At 49.4% G+C, this 18,907-nt stretch overlaps 1 protein-coding gene across 6 annotated transcripts in view; it reads left to right on the forward strand.

The window, feature by feature from the left end:
* The window catches only part of PKNOX2 (PBX/knotted 1 homeobox 2), a 290,540-nt gene that overhangs the window by 212,968 nt on the left and 58,665 nt on the right, over positions 1-18,907 (forward strand). For all 6 annotated transcript variants that reach the window (XM_063635619.1, XM_055273622.2, XM_055273628.2 and 3 more), the window contains one exon: positions 12,621-12,760. In XM_063635619.1, the coding sequence (XP_063491689.1) occupies positions 12,621-12,760 (140 nt within the window). The remainder of the gene's footprint in view (positions 1-12,620; positions 12,761-18,907) is intronic.

The raw sequence follows: 18,907 nt of genomic DNA on the forward strand, positions 1-18,907 counted from the left end.
CCGGGAGGCGGAGTTTGCAGTGAGCCAAGATTGCGCCACTGCACTCCAGCCTGGGCAACAGAGTAAGACTCTATCTCAAAAAAAAAAAATAAAGAAAGAAAGAAAGAAAGAAAGAGCAAAAGCAACAACCCAGTGGAACCCTCCCTGTGACCTACTTCCTCTTTCTGGTGGCTTCCTGCTAAATTCTGCCAGAGTAGCAGCGCCCTCTACTGTCTTAACTACAGGACCCCAATTCCAGCATGCTGTAACTGGGTCCTTGATGCAGACCCTCACTTTATGCCCTGAAGAGGTAGGGGTAAGTCATTGGGTAGTGGAATTCTACAATGATTGCCTAATGACCACACTGTCTCTAGAGAGACCTGGATGTGAACTAGGTGTGTGATCCTCAGTTCAGTGTGCTGTGTTGATTCCAACATCACCCCGCTTCTGTTCTGTATCTCTGCCATAGTGGGCCTGGCTGTCAGCTGGACTTTCACAGCCCCCTCCTCCCACTGCCCCAGCATCCCCACTGACCCTTCCATTTGCTACTATTTCTCTCCTCTCCTGCCTTGCTTAGAATCCCAGCAAGTGTCACTCCAGCCTCCCTCCCAGAATTTTCTTGGGAACACACAACCACCCTGTCACTCCTTCTAGGCAAATACCTCTCATTCGTATACTCTCAGAAATGTCACTCGAGACCTTCCTGTAACACCCATATGCAACATCACCCACCAAGCGAAGTTCTCACTTCTATAGCTCCATCAGCCACTCCAGGGAGCCATCCGGATTCACTAGCAAAGGCAACCACTTCACTCCCCTCACCTTCCCACACAAAATACACTCTCACTATCAGCACTCCCCCGCCGACAACTTTTCCTCAAACACAGACACATACCTACCGTTCCACAAATATCTTTGCCCTTGGCTTATTAGCAAGATAAATATTGTATCTGGTCTATTTGAGTATGTATTCAATTTTTAGTATGCTTCAGTCTGCGTGTCCCTGGCATGTCAGCTGCATGAACATTGGACTAGAAAGCAGAAATCCTGGTAGATCCTAGTCTGACCCACTAGGCACAGCCCCTGTCAATGTGGAACTAAACTCAATGGATAGTTTAGGAATAAACTGATGGGTAGGTAGCTAGGGGCTTACGTAGCATGACTTGATGATGAGTGGCATTGAAAGGGTTTGAGAAGTTCACTAAGGATGCAGCCTCATTTTTGAACAGAGAGAGAAAAGACAGGCAATTAGAACTCGTAGTTGAGGTCTGGTTTGTGAGGCTCACTTCGGAAGGAAGTCAAGTGTTTGCTTGAGGCCCCTTTGCAAAAGTTGCATCCCTCCCATTCCCCTCACCCCAATCCTCCAGCATCCCTCAGAGTGGGGAGAATGGTGTCTGGGACTCCAGGACATGGCACTCAGAGATCTGGGGTCAAGACAACATTGTCTCACTTACCCTGCAAGGGGAAGGCTAAGGCTGGGCCAGCCACACTGAGGAAGCCAGACCTGTCTCTCTGGGCACCTTCTTTCCCTCCCTGTCCTCACACCATCCCCACTCCAGGTGGGGCCAGGGTAGGCAGATATCCTGGGGAAGCTGGATGGGCTTTGATCAGTCATTAGGATCCCCATGCTGGTTTAATTAACTGGAGGCAAAAGGGGGTGGCTGGGGCCCCTGGCTGTGAATGGCCTCCATCCAGGCCATGCAGCTGTGACAGGCAGAAGTGGGTTCAGATGTTTTCACACTCGCTTTACATTCCTCTCATCTCTTTAAGGGCTGGAGCCCCCTGCCTTGCAGGGCCCTCTGCTCAGCTGCCTGTGAAACACATTTGCTTTGCAGCAATAGAGTTAATTCAGCAGCTTTGAAAGTTCCCCTAAGCCTTTTCTGTGATGGTGATTGATGGCTCCCTCTGCCCCTGGGGGCAACACCCCAGGGACCATATGAGGACCCACTTTCCCTTGCTTCGACTCACCAAAACAGACTCTTCTCTTTCTTTTTTCTTTTCTGCTGGGCCTTTCTTCTCTTCGTGCGCAGTGACCTCTCTCTCTGCCTGCTTGGGCCACCAATGTCTTTAAGCTGGACATATCCCTGAACTCCAACTCACTCAAGACCTGTACTCTTCATTGTGTAAAAGGCAAAAACAGCCTCCAGGTCCAACCGTGGGGCCTTTATGCCCATGTAGGAGATGGTGGGCTGTCAGCATGGCTTTAAAGCTTGGGAATAAACACTCTACTGGCCTGGTCTAGGTATTTTATTTGATGAACTTACTATATTCTGATATTTACCAAAAACAGAGATTTTATTGTGTACTCCCTTGTCTCCAAGCAGAAGGAATGCCCTAAACAGCTACAAAAATAGTTAATGGCCATGGGATACAAAGCCTAAAATAACTCAGGGGACAGGTGATCCAAGTCAGCAGCGGGTCTGGGGAGGACCTTACATGCTCCACCTCCCTTTCCTGCGCCGTCGGTCTTAGTTGGTCTTCGGAAAGCTTTGGTGTCTGTGCGGCCTGGCAGGAGGCAGGTAGGTGAGTTAGGGCCCCAGGATGCTTGCTGTTCTTGAAGTCTGTGGTCTGAAGAGGAAGATGGAATGACTCAACCTCATAGAAATTCAGAAATCAGGACTTGTAATAAGAATTTGTATAATTTATCAGCTCCACTGCTGATGAATTATACAAATTTAGGCAAGTAATTTCAGAGCTGTTTCTTTCATTCACTCATCCATTCGATAAACATTGAGTGTGTCCTGTGGGCCATGCGGACATTGTGCTGTGTACTGGGGTGCAAAATCAACGGAGTTCCTGTCCTCTTGGAGCTTACAGTCCATGTGGGGCATTAGTTTCTGCATTCGTAAAATGAGAATAATTCTGCCTTCCCTGCCTCATGAGGCTGTTGAGAGTGTGGGAACAAAAAGTACAGTGGTGTTCCTCGGCCCCTTTTCACCCGCACCCCAGCTTCATTCTTCACTCGATCACCTGCACATCTCCAGCAGCCAAGATGGGATTGAACCTTAATTACTTTTTATTAGGAACATAATAGGCATGTCAAATAGGTTTTACCAGCTATGAACACCCCCTTACACACACGCACACACAGAGATGTGCACACACTGGGATTCTGGTGTGCCCTCTGAAGGACCTATTGGAAATCACTGGTTTGGGACTATTAAAAAAGGGAAGGATCTTCCAGAGGGAAGCGATGGGATGGGCAGGGGGCCATCAGTTCCCAGGAAAATGCACAAAGCTGGGAAGTGGAGTCCACAGCTTTCCTCTTCTTAGCCTCCTGTCAGTGACAGCCTAGGAAATGCAGTTAGGGGCGGTGAATGTTCCATGAGTCACATTGTGTGAACCACCACTTACAAACCCTTTTAAAATTAATTAACTAACTGAAACCCCCATTGTACACCACTGAGTAACTCTTCTGTGGCCGGTTCTATCCACTTGGCCTGGGATCAGAATGGAGGTGACCGAGGCCCACTCTTCCGAGAGCCTCTTTGAGCTACGTTGGGCTGTCTGGCTCTGATGCCGGCCCTTCCTCTCCCTGGGCTAACTGGGTTGAGGAATATTTTAAGGGGCCTTCTTTGGCCTCTCCCAGGCTTTGGGATCCCTGAGGCCTTTAACACATCACTCAGTCATTGCCTCCTTCGGGTCATCCTTCAGTCATTTAACACGTGGGAGTGCACCGTGGGCAGGCATGGGAGCTGGGAGGCCAGCATGCTCATGAGACGGGCAAAGGGCCTGGTGTTGCTGGTGTTGGGGTCTGTTCAGATGAGGCAGGAGTCCAGTCTTCTGGGGCCTGGGGAGGGAGGAGAAGCAGGAAAGGCTTCTTGGAAGAGTTGAAGCTGCAGCTGGGTGGGAGGCAGGCTGTGGGGGACATAAGGACAGTCCTTGCTGAGGCAGCTGTGGGAGCAAAGGCAGGAAGGTGGACACCATCGGGTGCGCTCAGGCAACCAAGGGTAGGTGTGAGGCAATAGGGTAAGGGGAGGAGGGCTGTGCAGGTGACAAGGCTGCAGATCCGTGGGCAGCCTTCAGTAGCTTTGAAAGTTCCCCTAAGCTTTTTCTGTGACTGTAAGTCAAGGGTCCCTCTGCTTACACTCCAGGGACCATATGGGGACCCACCTTCCCTTGCTTTGACTCATCAAAACAGACTCTTCTCTTTCTTTTTTGTTTTCTGCTGGGCCTTTCTTCTCTTTGTGCACAGTGACCTCTCTCTCTGCCTGCTCAGGCCACCCATGTCTTTAAACTGGACATATCCCCGTACTCCAACTCGCCTGAGTAGGCCCAAGTCTGGAGCGCCCTGGACTCTGTGCCCCGCAACATTGTTCATGTCCCCTGTTGCCTCCTACCTGTTAAGGCCAAACTTGATGTTTACCAAGTGACTTCAACCCTTGACCTCTTCCCGGGTCCTTGGCTTCTTTCCTGGTTGCCAGGAAACTGATCCCATACCCGGCTTGCCCCGAACTGGAGGGAGTGCCAGCCCTGCCGGGCCTGCCTGAAGCCTCAGTGGCCCCTTGAGGGCTAGGCCTGGGCAGCCCCAGGGGGCCAGAACACAAGGTTTTGGCAGCCTAAAGGGGCCCTCCTGGGGCTGGCTGGCACCCACTCTGCCATGTCAGGTGGAGGGCTTGAAAGAGGGGATGTCCTCTTAGAAGGAGTATCTGTGCTTTTTTTATATTTTTAGTAGAGATGGAGTTTCTCCGTGTTGGTCAGGCTGGTCTGGAATTCCTGACCTCGGGTGATGTGCCCGCCTCGGCCTCCCAAAGTCCTGGGATTACAGGCGTGAGCCACTGTGCCCGGTGTAATCCCAGCTATTCAGGAGGCTGAAGCAGGAGAATCGCTTGAATCCAGGAAGCGGAGGTTGCGGTGAGCCGAGATGGTGCCACTGCACTCCAGCCTAGGCAACAAGAGCGAAACTCCATCTCAAAAAGAAAAAAGAAAAAGGAAAAAAAGGAGTGTCTGTGCTGAGAAGGTGAAGGTTTGGGTGTTCAGCGTTTTCACAAAGAGGCCCTGTGGGAGGTGTGTGGGGGTTTAATAGTCATAACAAGCAAGACTGTATGCAGAGGAGGTGGGGTGGGGGGCATAGGAGGTGTGGGGGCACTGGGGCCGGATCTGGACAGGGGGTGGGATTTGGATTTGATTCAGAGGAGAAATCTAGCAAAAGGAAGCGTTAGAATTGCTTAGAAACCAAGGTTTGCGGGGCATCTGCTGCTTGCAATGCACCCTCACATATGGTCTCACAGTAGCCCTGGGAAGAGATATTAATAGCTCCATTTTTACCTGATGGGGAAACTGAGGCTCAGAGGAACTGAGTCCTTGCCTTGGGCATGCCACTCAATTCCAAGCTGGTGACGCATAATGTAACCTTCTGTGACACCAGGGGCCCCTTGTTCCTGCACTTGAACTCACACTTGCCTACCTCCCAGGGAGCTTATGCAGAATGGGTTCCTTCAGCAGGGGTGGCACCCATACTGGTAGGACCCCCAGGGTAGCCCACATGAGAGAAACAACAGCAGCCAGCTCTCAGGGTGTGGGCTGTAGGGTGTGTGGATTATATTAACAATAACCGCCATATGCTGAATAGCGACTGAGGGCCAGCTACTTTGCATATAATTGTCTCATTTAATTCTGAACACCCTGTACCTTGAGTGTAATTATTCCCATTTTATAGATGAGGACCCTGGTTGAAAAAGGTTGAGTAACTTGCCCAAATCACACAGGCACAGAGAGCCAAATACAAAGTAGAGATTCATCCCAGCACATCATGCTCTATCCCACTGTCTCCAGCTCTGGGCTGGATACCCAATTCCCCCCAGTCAGTTATGTGGTCAGGAACTGTAGACTTCTCTTTTGTGGCCTGAGGATTCAGGATCAAGGAGGTAAATCTGCAGCTAAAATGGTAGCATTCAATCGGACCTGCCCACTCCATACCAGTCATTCCTGATTCAACAGATATTTCAGATACTCTCTCTACCAGACACTGAGGCTATGACAATAAACAGAACAGCCCTGGTCCTGTCCTCAAGGATCCTACAGTCTAGTGAGGGAGGGAGGCGAGTGAGCAGACAGGTCGCAGCAGCATGCTGAGGGCCATGCAGGCCTGGGGCAGAGGAGCCTGATCCGGTTCTGGATGCTCTGCCATCATCCACTGGAGGAGACAGCCACCCCCATCATGGCGGTGGGAGGTAGGGAGCACCTCGCCTATTTTTCAGATGAGGAACCTAAAACCCCAGAAAGTAAAGTTCCATCTTTAAGGCTGTAAGTGGTAAGAGTGGGATTCAAAACTAGTTCTATCTGAAACCCAAGCTTCTGCTCTCCCTAACGCCAACCATCTTCTTTTTTTTTATTTTATTTTTATTTTTTGACTTTATTTATTTATTCTATTATACTTTAAGTTCTAGGGCACATGTGCACAACGTGCAGGTTTGTTACATATGTATACATGTGCCATGTTGGTGCGCTGCACCCATTAACTCATCATTTACATTAGGTATGTCTCCTAATGCTATCCCTCCCCCTCCCCCCACCCCATCTTCTATGGGTGCTAGAAAGACCTTGGTGTCAGCCCCACTTCTAAACCATCTGCTCCCACCTCCCATGAGCAAGAGAGGAAGTCTGAAGGGAAGTTGGCAGGAGGCAGCAGCTGAACGCAACTCAGGCCTCCGGGCTCCAGAAGGCTTGAAGCCCCTGCAGGCAGGTTTCCTCTGGGCTCTCGGCCTCCAGGCTCCTCGTAGCCTCGGAGGGAAGTTGACCCAGCAGTGAGCCACCTTCGATTAATAAACCAGCTGTGCCTTCCTACTTGGGTTCCACGTGGGAGAACTGTTTCTGGCACGATCATTGTTGGGAGAATGATTTGAACTCGTAGGGGAGAGGTTTGTTGAGGGAGAGGGACAAACTGGGACCAGCAGTGAGGATGGGGTGGACTAGATAGAGACTTAGAACACGTGCAGAGGGGGAGTGAAGTTTCATTCTAATTTGAGCCCCCCTACACCTCCTGCCTCTTTTTTCACAGAGGGGGAAATGTCTTCCCATTCTCCTCTTCAAGGAAAAGTAATTAAATGCTCCAATTCATGTAGTGCGATTAGTCAGAAGGCCCTCTGTGGGCTTCTGTTTTCTCATCTGTGAAATGGAGATGATGATAACCTACTGCACAGGATTATTGTGAAACATGAAAGCCCACACGGCTTCTTTCTTTTTCTTTTTTTGTTTTTTAGGGACAGGGTCTCGCTCTGTCTCCCAGGCTGGAGCACAGTGGTACGACCATAGTTCACTGCAGCCTCGACTTTCTGGACTCAAGCAATCCTCCTGCCTCAGCCTCTAGAGTAGCTGAGACTACAGGCACATACCACTGCATCCAGCCAATTTATTTTACTTTTTGCAGAGATGAGTTCTTGTTTTGTTGTCCAGGCTGGTCTTGAACTCCTGGCTTCAAGCAATCCTCCCACTTCAGCCTCCCAGAGCACTGAGATTATAGGCGTAAGCCTCTGCACCCAGCCCAGAAATATTTTATTAGCTTATTAGAACAAAACATGTCACTCTTCCCCTACAATTGGAAAAAGATGGTGCTTAACAGAAAAGAAGCATCTGTGGGGGCTTTGGGTGTCAGTGAGGGCAAGTAAGATGCTTCTTAGTACCCCTTAAAACACACCAGGGAGCATCTCCTACTCATTTTCATGAGTAGAAGGCCAGACTGCCAGCGTGGCTGGATCTCAGCCCCACCCAGATTTTACAAACCTGCATATACATCTGACAACCCCTGACTCTTCCCATTCCTTTTTAGAATGGGAAAAGAAGGAACCTTCAAACCAAGAATCTGGGCAGGGTTTCCTTAGCTGCAAGCTTAAGGCAGAACTGGTTCTGGCTAGATGGCAGAGAGAAGTCCAGTGGTTATAGCATCTACAGGAGGGAAGTGCATGGAGGTGATGGCCCCAGGGTCTTATGCCCCAAGAAAGAACCCTAGGCCAAGAGAGGACATGGGAAGAGCAGAACCAGCTTCAGCCTCCCAAAGCACTGGGATTACAGGTGTGAACCACTGCACCCACCCCAGAAATATTTTATTAGCACGTGTGTAGGTGCTGGCGCAGTGTCACATCTCATAGGGGCCTCCCCAGGGCATGCTGCCTCCTGCCCCGTCAGTAGCCATTGTCTGGTTCTCTTGATTAATCTGCACAACCTGCAGAGTGAGTATTATCTCCTGCATTTGACAGATTAGGAAACCAAAGAGATCAGGAAACTTGTCCCAAAACACATAGCTAGTAATTGGCAGAGGAGCATCAAACCCAGGGCCGGATCCTCTGCTCTTTCCATTCTCTGAGGCTTTTCTGATCTCCCAGGCAGTTCTCAGGACATTGTTCAACCTTGCCTCTCCTCTGTGCCTTAGCTTACCCTGGTTGAAAAGGGACAGTCCTCCATGCCTACGCTGATGGCCTACCTGTCCCTGTCCCTAGCGGGCTGCCAAGGCAGGGTCTCCAGAGTGCTGTGAGGGCTCCTTGGAGAAAAGCTCCAAATCTGGAGTGGCAAGTTCTGAGACCAGCTGTGAATGCACCAAGTGGCCTCCTGGAGTGGGTAAGACGAGTTTCTTCCCGTGCCAGACCAAAAAGAATGGAAGAAAGCTACTTGGGGAAAAACTGAAATTAGAGGTGTGCTAGTAAATATTTAACAACTTAACTCTCTGGGAGTGGGGGTGTGGAGGGCAGGGGCAAGCCCTGATTTGCAGCATTTGCCAATTTCCATGGTGTAAATGCTCCCACCATGGCCAATTTCAAGCTCTCAATGTGATGTCAGAGAATTTGCAAAATTTCTGAAAATTTAACAATTGGCTTTCACAGGCCAGAACAAGGCAGTTTCAGCCCACTGCTTAATAGCCACACCCTGCCCCTGGTCCACACCTGAGCCTACTCTTTAGGCTGTGCTGCCCAGTAACTTCCCCCTAAAAAACTGACTTCAAGTTATCCCCATCCTCCTGGCCCCCAAGCCCTGTGGACAGCTGCAGGTCCTCTCCCTTTGAGCTCCAGTTCTTGGGAAGTGGATGTCTCTGGCTAGAAAAAGAAACCTATTTGGGGATAAACACTCATTCTCCAAACCTGCAGGAAATGCAGAGTTTGCTGACTTGGCCCCCATGAGCTATATAAATTTGAGTCATCGTCCTCCTCAGACCAGCTCTGCTGTCTTCTTTCCATACTTCCGCCAGTCACAGCCTCTCAGCTGGAGCCTCTTGGGACACTGGCGAGTGACCGCTTTTGATTTACATTTTATTCTGAGCTTCCCTCCAGGGCCTTCCCCCAACACCTTTCCCCGAAGTCCTGCCTAGGAGGGGGACTTCATGCTCCTTCATCCCTCTTCATCCCAGGAGCTCAGCTAACAGAAGCCGCTTGTGGATTCCTTCAAGGACACAAGGAAACTCACTCCTAGTGGGCAGAGCAGAGCACACTGCTCCCCCTACATGTCACCCTCAGATGTAGCTATGCCTTGCTTTATGGCAGAAGTACATTCCGGAAATCTCGTGTTTAATAATAACAACCTCTCCTCCATCTGTGAAGCGCTCTAGAGTTTCCAAAGCACTTTTACATACTACACATCGTCAAATCCGAGCCTCACACCAGCGCTGTGTGGTGGGTGGTGATTATTAAAACACTCTCATGGTGTCTGAGCCTGTCAGAGTTGGAGAGGCTTCAGATATCATGTAACCCAGCCACCCAGCTGAAGCTCCCATCTTTTCCGCGGTGGCCCAGCTGGTCAGTCCAACTCTGCTTGGCCTCTGCAGTGGCAGGAAATTCACCTGGAAAGGGAGGCAGCCCATTCCAGCCTTAAAGAGTTGGGGGATTGAAAAGGTATTATTTAGGTTGTCTCCTTGTTATAGATCAAATGCATTGCTTGTAGTTTGGCCCTTCAAGTCATACAGAACTGATATAATCAAATCTCATTCGGATATTCAAAGGGGGCTCTCATGTTTCCCCTTCTCCCCTACCCCCCAAATCTTGCCTATATATCCCACGTTCCTTCAAATATTCCTCATACAATGAAGTACCGAACCCCTTTACCATCCTGGCCAACCCTGCTTTGAATGTACTTTCATGTACTTGTTTAATCAGAGTAGTGCAAGACCAGAAGTTTCTGTGTGCTGTGAGCAATGCCTCTGTTAATGCATCCTCAGCTAGGATTAGTTTAGGTTGGATTTTTTTTTGACAGACACTTTTGATATATTGAGCCAGCTGTCAACTAAAACACGGCTACTAAGCCATGTCTCTCCTTCCCTGCACTTCAATATTGATTTTTCTTGGCCCAAATGTTAGAAGTGTTAAATTTTAACTTATTAGATGAAGAGTAATCTTATCAGATTTAGCCCCTTGCCAAAATCTGTAAAGATCTTTTGGATCCCAGTTTCACAGCATTCATAAATTTGTTGAGCATTTTTTTTTAGATGTTCTCTAAATCACTGATTAAAGTGCTGAATAAGAGGATAAGGAGGAAGTATGTGACACTCGTTTGGAAACCCGCCCCAAACTGACATTTATCCTTTAATTGTCATCCCTTGGGTGTAGTTTTCTAATCCATGCAATTGTCCACCAGGCTGCGTCTCTCCACATTTTCTGCCAGGCTGTCACGGGAAACACCTTGCTGAGGTCGCTTACACCATGTTTTCCTGATCTGCCAGCTGAATGATCATGTCAGATCCACGAGCTGAGCTTTCTGACAGCAGCCTCTCATCTTTGTCACCCCAGTGCCCAGCATGGTGCCTGGTACATGGAAGGCACTCAAGAAATATCTGAAGAAATGATCAGTTGCATTAGTGAATGAAGGAATGAATCTGGCCCAGATAAGTGTGAAGATTACTGAGTTTTAGTTTTTTTCAGAATTCACCTTATTTCTCTATTTTGAAAATTGGAACAGCATTTGCTTCTACTTTCTTTCTTACAGCACCTCCTTAATACTCATGAATTCCAAAAGGTCACCAATTTGCTTACTGATGAGAAAATAGGAGCTTAGGAAAGTTAAAGAATTTGCCCAAGGTCAAAGGCTGATAGGGGAAGACGGTAGGACTCAAGCAATTGTCTTCTGGCTTCCAGGCACCATGATGCTATGTCTAGCCTCTTACCCACTGAGATTGGAAAGGCTCCCCCAGATCAGCCAACAGTGGCAAGGGTATTTCTGCCTAATAAATGATGCAATCTAGGAAAGCAGGTACATTTCTTTTATAGTCTCAACCTCATTCACCACCCATCATTCATCTATTCATTGATTCAACAAATATTTATTGAACACCTACTAGTGCCAGGCTATTCTGGGCCCTAGGAACACAACTGTTACGATCACTCCATAGGCTTGCGTTTCAGCTGGCAGTGAAGAGAAAATCAATAAGCACATAAATATAGAATATGATCATGGTAAGGGCTATGAAGAAAAATAAAGCAAAAGGCAGAGGGGCTGTATGGTACTCCAAAGAGGTGGCATCTGAGCGGAGATCTAAATGAAGAGAAGATCTAAATGAAGACATGCAAATGTCTTGGGGATATATGCACCAGCAATGCTTGTATTCACGGAAGTATAATACTTTTTCTTCCAGAAAGCAGGGACCTAGATTCATATGATGAACTTTGCAACTATAAAATATCTGATTCTTTCAAGGCATGTTCATTCGCTTATTCACTCACTCATTTTCTCCACAAGTATTTTTATTAAGCATCAAACCTTTTTACTAAGTATGTGCTAGTTGGAAGCTGGCGATGAAGGAGTGACCAAGGCCTCAGAGGAGAAGACAGACAAGTACATGAAGCCCAACACCACATGTGGGGAGAGCTACCATCGTGCTATGGACAGGGTGATGTAAGAGAACAGTTGAGGCTTATCATCATTCACACTTTTAGAGATTTCTTTGACTGAAGGAAATAAAAAAGCATGAAACTCCATAATGATGGTTTAAAAAAAATTTAAACCATTGAACCATTTCTTTAAACAAAACCTTAGATAGAAAATCTAATAGATAATATTAAAAGGAGTTGCTCTGGTTGGTACAAAATTGCCAGCCTCGGGACACTTTCAAAAACATGTCACAGATTATGAAAACCCCTGCCCTAAATATTTGTTATGGCCAAGAACAAGAATCTGTTCATTGCCCACTAAAGCCTGCTTATCTTGAAGTGGCCAGGTAAACCAAATTTGGAGAGCCATTCAGTCATCAGTCAAAGCCACTGGGACCATTGCCTGTGGCTTGCATTAAAGGGAATAAATAAACCTGTGTCCAAACAACAGCTGATTCAGCTCCTGTTTTCCTGCTTTTCAACGTCATCAAATCAACTGTATGATGGTCCAAACGACTCATAAGCACAATTTAAAGAGTTCATCCTATTGTTTTTTCTACTTCTGGGCAAGGGTTACCATATTTGCACTGAGTCATCTCTTTTCAGAGTGTGCTGGGCATCTCCTGGTTTTGGATGGCCTGAAATTGTTTTCTAGAACATGCTCATTTGAAGAAAGCCTGCTTTTCTTCCCACTGTAGCACACGTATGAATGGATGCTCATTGTGTGCTCACAGTTCTCTTGGCCACATGCTCTCCTCTGGGCACAGCACAGGCCAAGGCAGACCTCACACTACAGCCTGGAGACCAGCACTCTGGCCATGCTAACCCACCACCTCCCCTTTCTTCTCTCTGCAGATGACGGCAACCACCCAGCCACCCTCCAAGGCCCAGGCTGTCCACATCTCTGCCCCCTCAGCTGCTGCCAGCACACCTGTACCCAGTGCCCCCATCGACCCCCAGGCCCAGCTGGAGGCTGACAAGCGAGCTGTGTACAGGTAGGAGACACTTCAGCTGTGTCTACAGCCCTCAACCAGCTTCAGGTCCAGCTCACCTGTGAGGGATGAGAATGCAGGCCAAAGGGTGGGCTCGACAGAGATGACGGCCAATAGCTATTCTCCCTCGGCCTCCTTCTCTCTCTAGTCAATCCAGAAACCCCTCAGCTGGCCACAGTGACTCTAGCTTTCTGGAAATGTCTAGGGAGGGATATGGAGGCCTAGGCAGCATCTTCCAAGAGCAGCACTTCCTATCTCAACCAGGGAGATGACCCCAATGGGTATCAGAAACCCTCCGCTCAGCCAAACAGGCAGCTGCCTCAGGACCCTCTCCTCGCCCTGTGCCCTGTTGTTGCTTTCCCTCCATCAAGTCCGCCAGAGCACTGGACCTCTGACCGCACCCTCTAGGACTTGGCAGTCCACAAACTTTAGGAGGCATGAAAATCACAGGGAGAGCTTGTTAAAACACATGGTTCTGGGCTCTGTCCTCAAAGACGACAAATCAGTAAATCAAGCTATAGGAAGAGGGATATGCATTTTTTAAAGCATTCCAGGTGAATCTGATGCAGCTGGTTATTGGACCACACTTGGATTCATGGTAGTCTTTGTTTTTAAACAATAGGTATTGCGTGTGACTGTAGGTTCTGGCACTTTTCCGCAAGAAGCGGAGTTTGCTGAGGGCAGGCAGCTTGTTTTGTCTTGTTCTGCATCTGCCCCATGCATCCAGGGCTGAGTCTTGAATGTTGCAGAGGGTGGGATGGGGCTCAGGGAAATGCCTGTCTCCTTGATGAACTCCCATTCTTGTACATAGTTGGGGAGGAAGATGCTGTCATCTGAGAACAGGCCTGAATGAGGCTCCTACAGGGACTTTAGTTATCATTAACAACTAAGAAGAGGTGCCCAAGTCTGCACTCAGTATTGAGGCTGGACCCTTGCTCACATTCCCTTGTGGGAGCTTATATGTTCACATGCATCAGCAAGTGTGGCTCGCCTCTGGCTGGGCACACACTGCAGCAGGTGCGAATGCCAGTAACACGTGGAATGATTCACCCAAGACTAATGAAAAGGAAGATTGATTTCTTTCTGAATCCTCCCCCACCACCCCAATGACAGTGCCTTTATGGTAATGGTGGTAATTAGGGCTGTTATTCTCATTCTCATCGGCATTATTTTTAGTTCCTCAGATAAGCCGAATGCCTTTAATACCAACAGTTGGGAGTCCAGAGCAGTGGCCTCTCTGATCAGGGATCCTGGCACTGGGGGCTTCCCAGGCCCAGCAGAGGGACAAAACACAGCACCTGTGCCCTGCCCTGTGAAACACACAGGCCAGGCCCAGCTGCCTGCTGGTGGAGAGCTCTGGCTTGGGCCCCAAAGAACTCCAGGACCTGTTCACAGTACCTGTCAGGGAGACTCTAAGAAAGGTCAAGCTAGCCACCCCAGTGTGGGATGGGCCTCCTTCCCTCCGCCCTTCTGTCTTTACAGTCTCTTATTGAATCCTTACTACTCCTATGTGAGGGCTGTGCTAGACTCCAGTGGAAGGAGGGTCAGTGTATAGGCTCTTCCCTCCATCTCTCCAGGCACCGATAGATGTACAAACAAGAAACAAGAGCTACATGGTCAGAGCAACAGGGAAGGCTTCACAGAGGAGGCAATATTTGAGTTTAGTCCTAAAGGTTGAGTAAAAGACCCCACTAGGTGGAGAAATGGGGTAGGAGAGGACCTTCCAGGACCAGCCAGTGGCCGGAGAAGCTGGGAACGGGGAGATGAGACTGCACAGACACCGGTAATTAACCTGGGCAAGGTGCAGTGGGCTTGTGCTTTTGTGGGGAGCATAAGGAGGGAAGGGAGTAACGTGGCCTCTGAAAACTCCCCGACAGCCTGATGACATATGTTTGTCATACTCTATTTGGAGCATTGCTACTCAAAGTATGGCCTGTGGACTGGCAGCATCATATCACCTGGGAGCAGATGAGAAATGCAGGCTCTTAAGGCTCACTCAGGCCTAAGGACTCACAATCTGCATTTTCACAAGATCCCGGGGGATTCCTATGCATACTGAAGACTCACCGCGCAGCTGCTCAGACCCCTGGGTCAGGGGCCTGTAGTGAGCATAGATCATGGTCTAGAAAGACTCTCAGATGAGTGGTGTAACGAACAGTTTTTGGAAACCTAGGTTTGAGTCCCACCTCCACTGTGTCCTAGCTTCTCTGAGCTTTCATGTCCCAATGGAACCTAAGCAGCAGACTTGATAAGAATCAATGAGACGGCCCACGGAGGCACCTGGCCCCGCATCTGGCACCAAACAGAGAGTTTACTCGGTCCCACCAATGGGAACCATGGGTTCCAAAGCCCTTCTCACAATCCCAGGCTCGTACCCTACCCAGGCCAACCTGCAGGAGAGGTGGGTCACCGCCCCCATGGGAGCCACCACATGGATGTCACTTGAAGAATGGCCTAGACCTTTCTGCAGTTAACACTTCTTCCTACTCCCCTTCCCTCCTGGGCTTTATCTTCTCCCACCGGGCTGACCACCCGAAACCCTTGGTGTTTGCCCAAAGTATGTCTGCAGCTATCTGACCTGGAAGAGGGAATCCCAGGCAAATGCGGCTGCCCCAGCACCTCAGGACACCGAGCTGACAGCAGCACCATGCTGGCTTCCCATCTCTCCAGTCCTGCTGCTGCCTCCTGGCCTGGCAGCCCCAGGGTTGTCTCCTACAACCACACCTCACCCATTAGTACCAGCCGCCCTCCCTGCAGCCATTGCCCAGGGACGACCGGGCAGGGAGCTCAGCCTCCTGTAGGGTCAGGTAATTTTAATTAGATTTGCCTGCCTGGGGCAGCGTGGCTGCTCCAAAGCACATCAGGGAGTCGGCATTTCATGTCAAAAAATGTAACCAGACCCTTTCCATTCAGATGAGTGCCCCACACCGGCTTTTGGGAGCCCCCATTATGGCCCCTGCTAGAACCACAGATGAAGGAAGGGTGTGTGTGTGGCCCCTCCCTGCCTAGGATCCCGCTGGGTGGCAGAGGGGCAGTGTGACAAAGGGGAGGGAGCCTGCCAGTGCCCGGGAGGTTTTATTTGTGTATGAGGATGTGTTAATGAAATGTACTGGTTCCCTTCTGATGTGGAAACTGTGGGGTGGGGGACGGAGGGCAGCGTCTGTCTTTAATTGGATCATACCAGTGCATCATCTGGACTAATCAGCAAAGCAACCAGGGGCTCCGGCTCAGATTAATGATTTGAGTCTAATCCGAACAGATCCCATGATTGGATGCACATCGAGGGTAATTGTGTTTGTGGCCCAGGAGCAGCACTGAGAGGGGGTCCAAAGAGGGGAGGCCGGTGGAGTGAGGGACCACAGGTTTGGACCCAGCTCAGTTCTCTCCTCCCCCAGCTCCCACCTCAACCCTGGGGTTTTCTCCCAAAGAAGTTCAAGCTTAGCTTGAACCACAACACCCACCCACCCATGCTGGTGATGGGTCCGATGTTAAGGGCTGCCTAAATCGAGGGATGAGGTTGCCAGCAGCGTGCAGAGGCAGGGCCAAGAGGGTGAGGTTAATCCAGCTTTCCCTCCCCCTCCTCCCCTCCAGTCTCCTGCATTCCCCTTTGAAGTGAGTGGGTTCCCATGGAAACCATGGTGTCCTGAGGAATGGAAGAGGGGCAGGAGCTAGGCCTGGCCAGGTGCTGGTGGGGGAGGAGGTTGGCTTTGCGAAGACTGCTCTGCTAGGGTGTTGGCTCGCTTCCCTAAGGCTGAAAACCTCTCTGAGAACCAGGGACTCGGAGGTGCTAAAGTTGTTGCCCATTATTGATAAGGAAAAGCTGGGCTGGAGGCATGAGCAGTGAGAAGACAGTGAGGGCAGTGGTGCTTTGCCTTTCCATTAAGAACCCAGAGAGCGGAGCTGTGGGTCAGGGATAGAGGGTGAGGTAGCTTGCGGACCCTGCCTGTCTCCTTTGCAGCATTACTCACAATTGAATTAACTGTGTTAGCATTTGTGTCAACTTTATTTCTGCTTCCCCCGCTATACTGTGAACTCCAGAGGACAGGGTCTGCGTCTGTCTTGCTCATTGCTTTATCCCCAGCACCTTACATGATACCTTAGAGTCAGCAGCTTAGACGAAGTAGCTACTGCATCAAAGCTTGTTGGATGGCTTCATTAAATAGGTTAGGGAGCACCCCATAAATATACCATAGTTCTAGGTTGATGTGCTGGCAAATGTCTCTCGAGGTGGGGAAGGGGAGCAGCTCTGATTTGTAGCATTTGCTGATCCCCGTAATGTAAATACTCATACCATGGCCCATCCCAAACCGCCCACCTGATACCACCGAGCAGTAGGGAAGACATGAGCAGGGCGGGCTCTCGCTGGCCTCAAAGCCCAAACACCTAGGGAGCCAGGTTCCAGGCGCACAGTCTCTAGATTTACACGTGTAAGCCCATCTTACAGGCCAGTTCTTTAGAATGGTGTTACTGATACTTTTCGCTGCAATCCTACATTCTTGGTCCTCACTGTCCTATCTGGTCCACTCTTGGGTTCTAAATTTGAAATGTTCTCTCTTAATCAATGAACTTTTGGAACAGCACCTGGTGTGGATAGGTGTTTTATAAGTGTCTGCAGTGATGATTTTCCACCTGAATGCCAAAGCAGTCTGTCTCTTTCCATCTGCTTCAGCAGAGCCCCACCTTCACTCCAAACTTCTCCATCTTTTCCAAGTGGCTTCCAAGCCTTTCCTGGTCTATCAGCGAATGATATCCTTCCTCGCAGCTCCAGAAACCCTGCCTCAAACCATTCTTCTGCCTCCTCTTTAGTTTCTTAGCTCTGAGAATCTTGCACTTTCCACACCATGTGTCTAGTTCATTCTGTCAGTCTCATCTCCCACACATCACAAGCTCAGAACTTCTACCCACATGGGACCACCAGAGAGCTCATGCTCAAGTCCAGCTCTAGTTCAATAAAAGCAATGTGAGCCCTGTTTATAACGCACTTGTTTCTGTCTCATGCAGACTGGATGGCAGAATCCACACTTGTGTGGGGAAGGAACAGAGCAGGACAGTAGGCAGTATTCAGATCACTCCCTTGAGACTATCCTAAAGGTCATGGAAGTTTCCGGCATGATCCTGACAGCCCTATAGCTAGAGGTGCAAATGCAGCCATGGCCCCGTGTTGGGCAGTGGGAAATAGAATCATGCTCTAGAAATAGACTTGGTGAGAACTAGCTTTGTCACCATGGGCTAGCTCATCTCTCTGGGCTCTGTTTTCTCAACTATCAAAAAGAAAAATGATAATAGCTCGAATACAATAAGATAATAAATGGCCTACAGATCAGTGTTTGGTAGACTGGGGTATTTTAAACAGAGGAGCCCGCATATGTTGCTTTGGCCCATTCAGGATGTGAAGTCTGGTACATTCGCCGGGGGGCAGGATCAGGGTTACGAGCACAGCCTGGTTCACACTCTGGCTCCATCACTGGACACTAAAACTTTCTGTGCCTCAGTTTCCTCATCTGTAAAATGGGGCTAAAAATAGTACCATCTCCTCATCTAGATTGTCATGAGGTTTAAATGAGATAACGCAGGTAATGTGTTTGGTAAAGAACCTGGCAGGTGGTCCACATTCTGTGGGTGTCAGCCGCTGTTGGATGTATTGGTGTCAGGCAGGAGCTTGTGAGCCAGGAGGTAAATGCTGAGGCGGCACAGCAAGAGGCAGGGCTGCCAAAGGTTTCCAGTCAAGTGGTCTTCACTCTACAATTCAATTAATTATTAACTGAGCTCCAGCATGGGTAAGGCATTGTGGTAAATTCGGAAAGGGGTCCTGTGCAGGGACAGAGGGAAAGATAGGCGTAGAAAGTAGCTGTGACATAAACTTGGCACCCAGCATGGGCTCAAAAAATATTTGTGGATTTGACCACAGAGCTTCAGGCCCGCAGTGTAGCGTGGGAGAGTTGCACTGCTTTTCCCAAGGGAGGTAAGCCCCGAGCGAATGACAGCCACGCTACCAATCCTGGGGCTGGGCTGATGGATGGGGTGGGAGGAATCTCTCCAGGTTTGAGGCTACACAGATAGGCTGGGTCCTGTGTGACTGTCCTCTGTAGCAGCTGCCTGGTCAGGACCCTGGGAACTGGCATTTCCTAATGAAGTGTCTTTGAGAGAACT

Source organism: Symphalangus syndactylus, chromosome 3 (genome assembly GCF_028878055.3).
Source record: "Symphalangus syndactylus isolate Jambi chromosome 3, NHGRI_mSymSyn1-v2.1_pri, whole genome shotgun sequence".
Taxonomy (NCBI): Eukaryota; Metazoa; Chordata; class Mammalia; order Primates; family Hylobatidae; genus Symphalangus; species Symphalangus syndactylus.